Source organism: Apostichopus japonicus, chromosome 8 (assembly GCF_037975245.1).
Source record: "Apostichopus japonicus isolate 1M-3 chromosome 8, ASM3797524v1, whole genome shotgun sequence".
NCBI lineage: Eukaryota > Metazoa > Echinodermata > Holothuroidea > Aspidochirotida > Stichopodidae > Apostichopus > Apostichopus japonicus.
Genome location: NC_092568.1, coordinates 2,604,359 through 2,619,214, shown reverse-complemented (window position 1 = coordinate 2,619,214; position 14,856 = coordinate 2,604,359). Strand labels below are relative to the sequence as shown.

Genomic DNA, 14,856 nt, shown 5'->3' with positions numbered 1-14,856 from the left:
AGCTCCGGAAGAAATGAAGGCATTGGAATTCTACACTTAATTTCACTAAGGCTATCTGAAGACATCAATGAAACTGTTGAATACTTTAATAGTCATGAAAGATTTGAGTTTAAGGACTAATCCTTCGGTAAATAGATTTGAAATTGAATGTTTATTCTGGATGCCACACCATGGGACCAATGATGATTGTCAAAAGTGATGACCTTTCACCTTCATATTGAACAAACAAGGATGTTCTAAGATCTTGTTTGTGCTTTTCCTTTTATCTGTCGTTTTGTTTGATACATCTGACTGCCATCTTTCATTATCATATATATATACATATAAATAGTAATTGATACCTTAATATGGTCACACTATTCCACACTACCAAACTTGCTCTATGTGACTGCTTTAACATTATCATATAACCCACACTGGATTAATTTATATTATTATCCATGATTGTTTCTGTTGATTGGTCCTTTCAACATATTAATTCAGATATTTTTACAATATTTTGCTAGGCAATCAATATAATATATGATGAAATAGGGTTTAAACAGTTTCTGTTACATTTTCTGCTGAGACACCTCAAGCGACACTAATTTCTTACTCTTTCAAATTGTCAATGACTGAATTTTGTACAAGCAATTTTGGATGTTCCTAACAAAACAAATTTAAGGAAATTTATCAGTTCATTTAATTTTCACATATAATTCTCCAATCATCATCATATGTGGATGAAAACGATATTGTGCAATGTGTAGTAGTGAAACATGTATATGAGAATGCAATAAACCGTTACACAGCTTTCTATTTATGTACAGAACGAAACATGTTCATGATAATCTACTATACCTACTAAGAAAAAATGCTAACAGTTATTATTTTCACATAGCTGGATAAATTTTAGAGAAATAAAAAAAAGAGTTTAATTTTCATCATGCCAGTGTCAACAAAAATGGCACCATAAAACGCAGAGACAATTGAATGCATTTACACAACTGTCAACTGTTGGTTATGAACAACGGAGTTTGTAAAACATAAACAGGCAGCTGTACCAGCAGGAACCAAATCAATGTGATTATAAACATTTTAGATAAGTAAATTCTGTTAAAAATAATCCCAAAAAACACAAGTTTTACCATCCATCTCATGAATGTGATCCCACTCCCTAAACATTAATGACTTATTTCACTATTTTCATCTATAAACAGGCTTAGAATTTCACAAGGTTATCCACTTGCTATCAATTCTTCGCACTGAAATCCACAGACAAAGCAAATATCCACAGACATTTAGCCAGTTAATAGCCACAATTTTGAGGCCTGTCTATAAGGAGTTACTGAATGTGCTAAGACACTATGTTACTTCATGTAAGTGCCTTGTTTTTTCTACTGGCAAGCAGCAAAATCCACAGACATTTAGCCAGTTAATAGCCACAATTTTGAGGCCTGTCTATAAGGAGTTACTGAATGTGCTAAGACACTATGTTACTTCATGTAAGTGCCTTGTTTTTTCTACTGGCAAGCAGCAAAATCCACAGACATTTAGCCAGTTAATAGCCCCAATTTTGAGGCCTGTTTATAAGGAGTTACTGAATGTGCTAAGACACTATGTTACTTCATGTAAGTGCCTTGTTTTTTCTACTGGCAAGCAGCAAAATCCAGACATTTAGCCAGTTAATAGCCCCAATTTTGAGGCCTGTTTATAAGGAGTTACTGAATGTGCTAAGACACTATGTTACTTCATGTAAGTGCCTTGTTTTTTCTATTGGCAAGCAGCAAAATCCAGACATTTAGCCAGTTAATAGCCCCAATTTTGAGGCCTGTTTATAAGGAGTTACTGAATGTGCTAAGACACTATGTTACTTCATGTAAGTGCCTTGTTTTTTCTATTGGCAAGCAGCAAAATCCAGACATTTAGCCAGTTAATAGCCCCAATTTTGAGGCCTGTCTATAAGGAGTTACGGAATGTGCTAAGACACTATGTTACTTCATGTAAGTGCCTTGTTTTTTCTATTGGCAAGCAGCAAAATCCAGACATTTAGCCAGTTAATAGCCCCAATTTTGAGGCCTGTCTATAAGGAGTTACGGAATGAGCTAACATACTGTGTTACTTGTTTTCACACAATATTCAATAATTGATCACTTTAATCATTATATGAATGTAAATAATTGTACTTTAATCATATGGAATGTTGAGTTCCTTCAAACAATCATTTGAAGCAAAGAATAATGTTCTTTTCTTCTCCTACAATAAAAGATGGAAGAAACCATTTTCGTCTTTATTTCTACGTTTTTTGCAAATAGAAAAATGGATATATTTTCTATGATCTGTCATCAGTGACATATATTAACATAGTTTTCCTCCTTGTTTTTTTGCTCAAATAATTATGGTTATGTTTTTACTTTTCACTCCCCTATTTTCTGTCAGGATATATCATTTCTGCCATCTTTTATGTCAATTCTGGGTATGAAATGAAAATGTTTTAATCTTTGTATACCTATAATATTCGGTTACTATGCAAGAAAATACTACAATACTATCATTCAGTCTACATGAATTGTAAAGAAAACGTCAAATGAAACTAACTATTAATGATATGTGGTGACAACATTAGCAGTTCATTCTCACATTGTACTATCCACTCCTAATGTACCTACTATTTTTACAGCTATCCTATATATATTGATATTGACAATGCAAGTCCACTGGCAGCAGTTTTCAACAGCAATCAGTCAATTTATGCAGCAAACCACGACATAATTTACGTCAGCACAGAATGTAAACAAGACCATTTTACTTTCCCCTCTAAATGTGTAATGTGTCTTTCTATTCATTTCAACGGATAACGTGCAGCGATCGAGCCAATCGTACTTTTAGTCAAATGATGTTAGGTTAAAATTTTCAAAATGCAGGAAAGCCACAGGCTGACAGAAACCCCAAGTTTGAAACCAACTGAAGTGACGAGAGATGGCATGTTAGTTGAAACAGATTTTATACACAGGAACAGTTTAATACTTGGGCATATATCCAGCTGAAATAATTAACGAATCGTGTAAGAAGATTCAAATGATTTTAAATTCAATTACTAAAACATATTGTATGTGTGCTTAGAATAATAGACTAGTTAGCAAGTGAAGGTTGCTGCTTATGGCCTTCAAGTTTAATGTCATGTCCCAGTCCTCTTTGAAAAGAAGATTTATTTCCCTAGTTTTTCCACACCAAAAATAACTCCTAAAGCATCATAAAAAGTTCAAATGTTATTTTGTTCCATTTGAAAATGGAGAAACACTAGCTGTTTAATTTCAAATCCACCCCTGAATCCTCCTTTAAATACAAAATGATTATCATTGAATTTAATATACTAAACCCTGAGAAGACAGGTCATACTCTATTAACATCTGCTGGTTCATCAGTGTTGAACTTTAAAATAATTTAGAAGCACATCCATTATAGTGTCTTGACAGGTTAGGACTAACATGCAAAACAAATTAAGTTGAGCAAAATTTGATAAACAAGCTGGTTTAAATGGATTCCACGAAATAATTCCACTAATTAAGCGTGACATGTAAAAATGAGCAGCAGCATTCTTTACTTTTAATAACAGTACTAGCCTTACTAATAGCATCAGAGGTTTAAACATCTACCTTCGATGAAGATTGTCTTCAGGCAATCTCCAAAGAAAAGTTAGACAAGAGCAAACTACATTGAAGAAATGAGAGATCATCTTACTCAGTGGGTAAATTGGTGATGGTGGTTTTTCCAAAGTTGGCCTTTCCTATCTCCTGAGATCCAGATATGTTGATAGGCATGATAATCACCATTGAAATCACAGTTACCGTAAAAACCAAATAGATTAGGTATCTCTGAAACTGAAGATACTGTACAGCGTCTACTCCAGATTTACCTCTGATGTCATCATCACTGGACAAAAGCAAAAAAAAAGATATATTTCATAAACAGAAACTCCTTAGAAGAATTTTACAGAAAATCTGATCTTTTTTAAAGAGGGGATTCCTTAGTCAAGATAAAAATATGATAATGCAACGCAACATGCAAATGGGTGATTATTATTAAACTTAGCAGACAATTATGTAAACGATGTACCTATGCTTTTCTTTTATTTTACACTTGAGAGGGTGTGAAAAACCTTTATGAAGCCAAATGGCACATTTCCTACTGCAGCATCAAATGTTTCCATGTAATAGTGAAATTTTCCACTCTTTTTTACTGTGAAGACCCCTCCCCATCCCCCCACCTCTGCTTATCTCCTTCCAAATGTCTCTTATAACAGCTTTATCTTTCTCTATCTTTTTCTGGTCTTCCATTTGAATGAACAGAATTTGTATATTTCATCAGTGTCATTACTGTATTTGGCTAATAGTTTGCATGTTGTAGCATATTGTCCTGCTTATCTCATTTAGAGGAAAATAAATGATTTATTTTAACAAATCTTCAACTAATTTACAATTTCCTTCATCGCCAGTCTGTATCTATCAAGATCAACAAACACTCGTCTCTACAAGCAAAATTTCTACCTGAATTTATTTAATCTGAAAATAGTTAAAGCTAGAAAAATCCATATATCTCAAAAATGCAAGTTTCACCTTGAAAAGCATTTTTGTTGTTGAATACTTCATTTCCTAATATAATTAAAACAGTCAACACCCAATCGAGACCTTTAAAATAACCCAACAACTGTTTAATTATGATGTTAGCTCAAGGCAACCAATGGAGTTAGCTACCATTAGAAGTATTTAGTTTGTGTATTACTAAAGCAAGCAGAGAGCTGGTACGATGTCAATTTTTTGAAGAAACGTAATGATATCTGACGTGTCAAGAATGTCTGAAAAAATCAAATCAGCCTCTACTGCCTCGCCACCGAAAATCAAGAGAGAAAGCCGTTTTGAAATGTCTTCAGAAAAAAAATCAATTCCCGACTAAGAGGCCGGGGTTCTAGAACGAGCAAAAAGTGATACCTACGTGATGCGGAAGAACGAAGGCACCCAACCGCAGAAACCCTGAAGAGAGATGGAATCAAACATAATGATTAAAAGGATCTATTAAAAACAATCATGCAAAAAGCATATATAGTGTTTTTTTTATTAAAATTAAAATCTGACTTTGGATGTGGAATATGGGAAAAGGGGGGGGGGTGGAATGGAATGGGGGAGTAAAATAAAATATTCATTGACCTCTTCACTTTATAACCACACGGCAATCATGATAATTATTATCCACACATGAGCACCTCAAGCACTATGTATTAACATCTGTTGACTGATAGCTTTTACAGTTTATCTGTACCAATTAAACTATAAATTGTTTATAATTAAGCAACTTACATTGATGACTTCTGGAGAGAGTCAAAGGTATTGAAGGTTTAGTACTATATTTCCTGTTCAAAACAGGTTTATATGGTTCACCCATGAAAAATATTAAGTTTTGCATAGAGGCTTAGGCAAGAAGAGAATTTGATTGGTTGTTTGAGGCTTTTAACTTAAATATTTCTCTCCTTAATCTCTTTCCAGCTGATGTATGACACAAAATTGGAAGCATACTATTAGTGACACACTGCCCATTTTCATACATTCACAATGCTATTCAACAATGTCTCCAAATGAATACATAGATGATGCATGTGGTTCACATTTTTGTGTAGTACATCTTAGAAATGTCTGGGGAATTTTCAATACCTCCACAGTAGTACCCTTCAGTAAATCAATAATAATAGTACATACACATGTACACTCACACAGGCAGACATTCATGCTCTTTACAGTATTAAAAACTCATTTTGACACATTCTTATAATGTGGCTAGGGCAACTCGGACATGTAATGTACTAAGGCTATGTGTACAGGCAACTCAGACATGTAATGTACTAAGGGTGTGTTTACAGCTAGGACATGTTATGTAGTAAGGCTGTGTGTATGGGCAACTCGGACATGTAATGTACTAAGGGTGTGTTTACAGCTAGGACATGTTATGTAGTAAGGCTGTGTGTATGGGCAACTCGGACGTGTAATGTACTAAGGGTGTGTTTACAGCTAGGACATGTTATGTAGTAAGGCTGTGTGTATGGGTAACTCGGACATGTAATGTACTAAGGGTGTGTTTACAGCTAGGACATGTTATGTAGTAAGGCTGTGTGTATGGGCAACTCGGACATGTAATGTACTAAGGGTGTGTTTACAGCTAGGACATGTTATGTAGTAAGGCTGTGTGTATGGGCAACTCGGACATGTAATGTACTAGGGGTGTGTTTACAGCTAGGACATGTTATGTAGTAAGGCTGTGTGTATGGGCAACTCGGACATGTAATGTACTAAGGGTGTGTTTACAGCTAGGACATGTTATGTAGTAAGGCTGTGTGTATGGGCAACTCAGACATGTAATGTACTAAGGGTGTGTTTACAGCTAGGACATGTTATGTAGTAAGGCTGTGTGTATGGGCAACTCGGACATGTAATGTACTAAGGCTATGTATACAGGCAACTCGGACATGTAATGTACTAAGGCTATGTGTACGGCTAGGTCAACTCTATACTGTACATAAAAATTATTTTATTTTGGAGCATGTTTGGCAAGTTTAACAAACTGACATACCCAAAATTACTCAAAATAAATTTACTCAATATAAATCAAAAGTTGAAATTGATCCGATGTTTTCACCATATAAGGGCCATGTGCACTGAGCATGCCTGGAGAGCATGATCATGCTATGTCTAACACAATGTCAAAATAGAAACAGATACTACACATGATCTTCACCAACAGGCTAAGAGACGATGCACTCTTGCTTTTACGGACTTGTTCGTCACATGCCCCCCAGCTGGTTATTTACACCAAGTGAAGTTAACGGAAACAACCTCATAAAGATCTGGGACAATCATCAAATAAAATGGATTTCAAATTAATTAGAGGTAAAACCAAGGTTTAAAATTTTTTCACAAGAAAATGGGATCCATATACCTCATTCTCAGAACTCAAGTGTGTGATCAAACTTTCACAGTCATCAGAGAATTTGAGAAAATGCCACATGCCCTTAGGCTGCTGCCATTTAAAGATACGTGAGTGGTTAAGGCAAACGAGGCTATTAGAACTAGGTCAATTTTCCATGTCTCTGTTGATATGGTTTATTTGATTCTCAAAATCATTCTGCCCTGCCTCTGCTGGTCAGACAGCAGCTCAGGCAAACCAGGGAGTTGTTAAACAGATCCCAAGTGAAACAACCCTGACAGTCATTAATTGGGAACAACCGTGACAGTCATTAATTGGGACACAAACCCAGCCATGATCTTCGGCTTATATACAGAGATCTTCTGGAAGAACAACTCACCGAAACAGCTAAGAAATATATTGTTTCGTTTGGGAGATGCCTTAGTTTAAAAGTAGTAAATTTTCTAAATATTTGATGTCAAAGGGCCCCTAGGATCTGAAAGCTTTTACTTTCTCTTTGTTTTTCTGTTCATATTTTCACAGTAGAATGTGAACAGTGTTGACACAGAAACCAATGACATCAATAGGTCATATTAAGAGGTACAATCTTTTAGATTCTGCATTTGCAAAATCCATCGCTATTACAGAAAATAAACATTGTAATAAATAAAAAATATATATAAATAATTGTAGCATATGTGGCTCGATGATGTCATATTTTAGACTTGATCAAGTCTTTGTCCATGTGTGTGAAGAAATGCTTAATCTATGATATCTCCCAAATGGAATAATATCTCTTTTTAGCTATTGGGGAAGTTGTTTATGACAGTTATCTCTATTACACAGATAGACCAATAATGATGGTAGGGGTTGTGTCTCCAGGTTTTAGAGGGTGGGATGAGGGGGGGGGGGGAGTTGTTTGTGATAGTTATCTCTATTAAATGGATAGACCAATAATGATGGTAGGGGTTGTGTCTCCTGGCTTAAGAGGGTGGGATGAGAGGTGGGGGGGGGGAGTTGTTTGTGATAGTTATCTCCATCACATAGATCAATAATGATGGTATACTGTAGGTTGTGTCTCCTTTAACCTTTAATATATGACAGCTCTTGACAATCTCATTCAACCAGTAGGTAAAGAACACCACAAAATAGTTTCGAATGCAAAGGGAAATGTGCCTAATGGCTCATTGAATATCTTGTTAACGCTAAGCCTGGCCAGCCCTGTTATTCCTTCGAGAAAAATCTCCCACACCTTTCTGGTTTCAAGTGTCCGGTGAGTGGGAAAATGATATGACCAAGAAACATTTAGGATTTGAAAAAAATTCACTGTACGCAACAAACATAATCAATATTTTCAATATCACATTTAATGCCGTTGACGACAGTTGAACCAATTTCAAACTGATTTCAATTCCTCCAACCTTTACAAAAGATCCATCAGTATCAGACCAATCTAAAGATGACTAATATACCCGTACCGGTTATACATTTTCAGTAACTATTATGGTTTTATGTTTCTGTTTGCAAACAAATTTTTTATTCAATCTTTGGGTTATAATATGATAATTCCTTCACATCTAATTACATTTAAATTTCTCTTTGTTTGGGCCTTTATCAGCATCTCTTTCTCTTTTGATATTTGCGTAAGAGTTTCACAGACCGAGTTATAAACATTTTGGACAGTGCATCGCTCAATGGCAGCGCCTTTATGTGCAGCCTTAAAAGTCATTTCGATACTGTCAGAATCTGATAAGAGAAATTGGGAAAGATTTTCCAGAGTAATAAAGAAAACCATAAATCAGTGGGGACTTTGACAGTTTGTGTATAATCGGATTGCTTGAAGAAAAGTTTTTTCTGTTTCATAACCATGCACTGCCTAACGCTATGTCTTCTCGTAATATTGTGAATTCAAAACTACTGACTGCCTCATAATGTGTTGGTACACTGTTGGGATGTATAAATTCAGTTCATCCTCCTCAAGGCTTCTTTGAACTTGAAGTATTTAGTAAATTGCATATCTCAGGGGTATACAGTCGGTTCTCGAATTATTGAAGGAGGTATCGCCAGAGGGAAGAGGAGAAACCTCATGACTGTGTTTTGTTTATAACTCATTAACATTAACTTTTGGATCATGTGCTCATGAACTTACTGAAATGGGAAAATTTCGCTCTAAACTGATACAAATACCATGGTTTGAATATTTAATATAGATGCCATTTTAACAGAATATCAGGCTATCACCTGACAATTTCAGACACTCAGCATGATTGTTCTGTGGTTCGATAAGGTTCTAAACCAGTTAAGATTATGTAAATTAACTGAATCCTGAAGGAAGAAAGGAATTCTCTCCACAACTTACTCTGTCATCTCTCTCCACTAGAGGGTCACTACCCGGATCGCTTACGTCTTGTTGGGTTCTACTGTGGTCTCCGAAAAACAGCCTGGTCCATCTGTTTTGAAAGTATTATGAATCATGTCAAATAATTTGTAAGAGTGTTCAAAACAGCATGGCTTGAAGAGATGCATGACTCCCCTGCATGTGTCTTTACCAGTCATTAATAACACATTTGTAAAAAAAAAAAAAAAAACTACAGTTAAACTCTGGATTAATCGAACCTCTACTATCTGGATCCCAGATGATCCTAGCTTAGAATATCCAATTATTCCAGACTAAATAATGCATGTGTACCATGCCGTGCTGTATAAAGCTTAATCTGCATTTACGTACATTTACCAGAGAAGGATTAAGAATGACACCCTTTTGCAGGACTGTGTTAAATACACATGGTAGTCCATTACAACAGTATAGCACAAAGAATTTGATTTTCCATTCCATCTTTGTTGTCTGACAACCTTTGGCCATGACTGGACAGATAATGCCGCATTTACCGTTTCAAAAATTTGAGTACAGGAAAGAGATTTCCCAAGTTTTTTTTTCCTCAAGTTTCTGCAGTTGTAAAAGGAAGTCTAACATCATTATCAACTTTCATCAATGTACCAATTGGAAAGAAAAAAAGATTCCTGCTAAATGTCCTTCATGATGCATCAAGTAACTATTTATGCAGAACCAAATAAATTCATATCATGGTTTTCCAACATTAATGGATAACCTTTGAATATTATGGACAGACTGTGTAGATATTGAAGACTATGTACTGTACAGATTTGAGTACAGCTTTTCAGACAAACTCTTCCAAGTAGTAGGGGTAACATTAGTATTAATGACAACATTCGTTCAGCTTACGAGGGACATGAAAATTTCTTTGCGTGCGATATATGAAAAACAAAAGGTTGCACTTTCTTTTTCTTTTTCAAAATGCGGACTGTTCTCAAGTGTAAACTATTAATTACAACCTCTGCATCTTTTCGAAACAAATGCACATAAACGCTATGCAAAGGAAGTCCAGACATAACTTTCAGGAACATGTATTTTGTTTAGGGGTTTGTTTGTTTAAAGAACATACTGTATGCATTGCATGTAATGTCTTATTTCAGGAATAAATAAACCAGTTTGTATTCATTGATTTTTTATCGTTTTCCTTAATTTTTGTCGCCATCTTTACAGCAAAAACTTCCAATCCCTCACCCTCTCCCTCACTCTCCCCTACCATGCAAAATTTTTCAGCAAACGACATGCACTTACCAATACATACTCACAAAGACACGACCGATTATTCAACCTATTTCTATTTATATGACAAAGTAATGGAACAGCTGAATTTGTTCTTTGTGCATTGCTTCCTGGAGTATAATGCATACGATTGAAATATCAGAGCAAGCGTCAATGCTTTCAGAACATGTGCGTCAATAAAACTGAATTTGATAATACGGACCAAGAAATGAATGGCGAGCCAAAATGTGAAAGGTTAAAATAAATGCAGGCAAACACTTTCATGTCATTTTGTAGCTATTGAAGGCAGTTAAAAGCTAAATTTAAAGTCCTAAGGCAACTTGAAGCGTCAACTGAAGATAGCAAATTAAGTAACAAGAAATCATAATTTGTAACTTCAATGTTAGGCTTTCATGACATTGAAGTATTAATGACGATGAGAACCAGTAATGTTGCCAGACATTTGGAAGAGTGGGGGGGTGAGGGGAACAGCCAAAATAGAGCACTTTGGTCGGTGGGGGGGGTCACAGAATGCAGGTAGTGCAAACTGGCTCTGAAGGATAGGCATCATCTCCGCTTGGGATCCAGGGTGGTTGAGGGGAGAGGAGGGCTTTCCGAACTTGCATCAGCAGAATTCAAGTCAGCAGAATTTTGGTGACAGACCTAGCTAAGTATATTAAAGACAGTAGAAATAAAAAAGTATCCTCCTGGTTTTTTTGTTTTTTTTTGGTTTAACATGGCAAAGTTTGTTCCCCTTCCCTTGGCGAGGCCACTGAGGACACTCAAATGTTTCAAAAGGAATATTCTCCTTTAAAATGCTTTCAAATAAGTTAAACATGGCACAATAGTTTCCAAACATTTGTGTGATTGGCAATTATATAATTATGCTAAATAGAGAAAACAAAAGTATTAAGAGAAAGGAAATGAGAATGCAGTTCTTATTAATCTCTTCAATAAATTAAGTAATATAATGGACATCATGAGAAACTAAATGTTTATAGAAACATGTCAACTAAAAGACGCCTCACAAATCTAATTGTCTCTTTGATTTTCTTGACCTGCATTTCTGTCCAAAGCTAATCACCAGCAAATGCTCAGATGGGTTCAAGAACAGCTAACTCACAGCTAAGGTTAAGTCAAGACTCCTGACATTTTTCCATATATTATTTGCATAGTGAGGAATTTTCCTTTGTTTGACTAATTTATTCACAGAAATACAAAACTTACCTGATTTGCATTTATTGGAAAGTCAAACTTACACACATGACCACTCTGTCCTGGCAGAGAGGTACGCTGGCAAGAAGCCAGGTATATTTTAATCACATTTTTTAATTGGAGGCTTTAAGCAATCTATTGATCTCTGAAACGTCTTTATTAGAAAAAAGTTCTATTCTACAAAAAATATTAAAAAGTTGATTACATTTTTAGGGAGACCTTGATTTCACATAGTAATATGCTTGAGCAAATGTAAGGATTTGCTTTACTGGAAGGGAAGAGAATTTTTGCAGCTCAAAATTGTATTTTTGAGTTGTCCTCTTCCTTTATGGCAGGAGGAAGCGGGGGGGGGGGGGGGGGAGAGGTATTAAGAGAAAGATGAGGGGACTGCTCCAATCTCAAGGTATCCCTTCAAACTCAACTAAAAGAAGGCGGTACTTCATTAGCATTATGTGAATGTATATAAAGACAGAGAGAAAAAAAACAAAAGAAAAATGTGCATAGTTTATAGAAAAGTTAATTGGTTAATACACCTGCATAAATAAGAAAGCCATCTGTGAGAAATCAGTATGAACAGATGCCCACAACCTGTAAGACAAAGGCAACTACCATGTGTAAATGTGTATGTATGGATGTGTGTGTATGTATGTGTATATGCATACGCATACACACATCTGACTCACACTTCGACTTGCAATTGTTTTCCCTATGGTTGCCTTTCCTACAAATACATCTACTGTAGATATCAATATATATATGTCTGTATAGACAAACATCAAACTTTTCATAATCCTATATGCTTTCAATTCTTTGGATTATTAGGTTTGGTGTTTCATTTTAAATCAGTGAAAAACCAACTGAAGTGTTATCAATTTTTCTTCTGTATTACAATCTTCTGTATTACAAAATTAAGTATCATTCAAAGTGGTAATTTATACCCTGCTCTTTAATATTCATTGATAATTTATCTGCGAGTAGGATCTCCTTTGCTAACAGCATATTTTCCCCTTTGCTCTTGAGAAAACATTTCATGTAAAGTAATTTTTATGATTCTAGGATAAACAGCTTTTTGATTAACATTATTATTTGTCAGATAAAATTAAAAGGAGGAAGACTTGATGTACCAGTGATTACACTGTCATCTCATAAGATTTCAAGGATTTGTTCAGCTAAATGCTGACAACAGTAAGAACATATAAATAGTATTAACGAGATTAATGTTTCTACTGGAAATCTTTGATACCCTTGAAACAGACCTGTCATGTCATTTTATACATTACTGTGTGTTCAATATCGCCTGACCGACATATACAGTATACAGGAATAGGAGTAATGTAGGAGTAAACTTTCATACCACTGTTTGGTTTCAATGTTTAGGCTAAGAAGGATAGTGATGATTAATGACGGTCAATTAATGTCATAATTTCATATCATTTATTTGTTTCTTCACACCATGGTAAAATGAGTAATTCAAAATAAATAAGAATAACAGATGTGAAAGGAAGTGAGCTAAAAACTTTTGTGGCTTGGTGAGTAGGAAACTCTCTGTCAGTAGGTAACATTACTCTTGCAGGCCAGGATAATTTGCCCAAAAGTATCTTGCCTTTCATATTACTGTTTTAGTCAATGATCCAATTTCAAAATGACATCTTGATCAAAATGTAGTAGGTAAATGGCTGGGGTGTTTATTTGTTTTAATATTCAAAAGACATTCAAGGTAAATATAGAGGAGTAAGTATTTGCATCCCTTCTGTTGTATTATTGTTATTGTTATTGTTGTTATTATTGTTGTTATTGTTTTTATTGTTGCTATTGTTGTGATCGTCATCATTGTTTGTCCTTTTCTGTATGTTATACTTTGTATTGAACTTCCAAAAATTTCCATTCTTGACATATTTATCTGAATGTAAATGTGCTGTTTATTTAATTATTAATTTGGGAATCAGTAGAAACATACTTTAATATGGGAATGAAATGAAATAAGAAAGAAAACAGATTTTAATGATTAAGTAAGACTTCAATGCATGAATTGGGATCAGAAGAATGTTTAGTTGTTGAATGTTCCAATATTATAATGTTAGTAATTAACAATGTACCTCCACCGAAACAGTAGAACATGAAATAAAACTAGAATGACCAACTACCTCAATAGAACAATATTTTGGAAAAAAACTTACCGTCATTGGTAGAAGATCACAGTGATTGGAAGTTAAACACAAAAGCAGTAATTAAGATGTTAATGTCAAAAGTTTTATGAATGCTCTGATGAATCTTGAACTAAATCAAATTTGTTGCTGAAATTGTTTTGATCAATACTGCATATTTGTCATCAGTCAGCCTCATACGTCTAACTTAAATATTTCCCATTGTAAAACATTTCGATATATGTTTACCCATCTGCCTTCTGTGAAAAGCTTTGACTTTTGTCTAATTGTATAGTTAATTTTGTCAGTGACAGAATCTTACAAATTCATTGTTACCAAACTTTACATGAATATCCAAACTTGTATTCTACAACTACACCAAAGGCAAAAGGTTGATTGTTAAAAATATTAATCATAAAATAAAAGAGAAAATAAACAGAAGTACAATTACTCAACAGTGTTGTAACTCTAGTTATAGTTCATTGGTGGATGAGTTTTAAAAATGAAATTTAAGTAAATTAGGATAACTATTTACGAATTATACTTGATCCCCTCTATCTAACCCTTCCCCATCCCTTCTCCTTCCCATTCTGAATTATCTTATGTCTTCACATCCCCAGCTGTCTCTCTATAATACACCTAACACCCTTTGCAAAGGGGAAAAGTTGGTTAAAGATTCACATCTATATTAAATGATGGTATTTGAGATTCAATGCAAATATTTGTGGCTTGTATACCACTGGACAAAACTTAATAAAATACCCAATAAAGATGCAGTTAGGAAAAGAGTCACTAGTGTGTTTAATATAAATCAGTTGTATTAAATCCATTAAAAACGATGGCTGCTGATGACTCAAGTGTATTAGTGACAGTACGTATACAAAATATATCTATCTACAAGGTTTGAAAATGCACAATATTGTGGTGAAATGATGTCAATTAGAAATGGAATATTGG

General features: G+C 34.7%; 1 protein-coding gene across 7 annotated transcripts in view; it reads right to left on the bottom strand.

Moving 5' to 3' along the window:
- The window catches only part of LOC139972155 (calcium permeable stress-gated cation channel 1-like), a 66,660-nt gene that overhangs the window by 23,621 nt on the left and 28,183 nt on the right, over window positions 1–14,856 (bottom strand). For 6 of the 7 annotated variants that reach the window (XM_071979135.1, XM_071979142.1, XM_071979136.1 and 3 more), the window contains 3 exons: window positions 9,290–9,380; window positions 4,972–5,009; window positions 3,721–3,912 (listed from right to left, as the gene is read on the bottom strand). In XM_071979135.1, the coding sequence (XP_071835236.1) occupies window positions 3,721–3,912; window positions 4,972–5,009; window positions 9,290–9,380 (321 nt within the window). The remainder of the gene's footprint in view (window positions 1–3,720; window positions 3,913–4,971; window positions 5,010–9,289; window positions 9,381–14,856) is intronic. The other variant, XM_071979141.1, reaches the window with a different exon arrangement.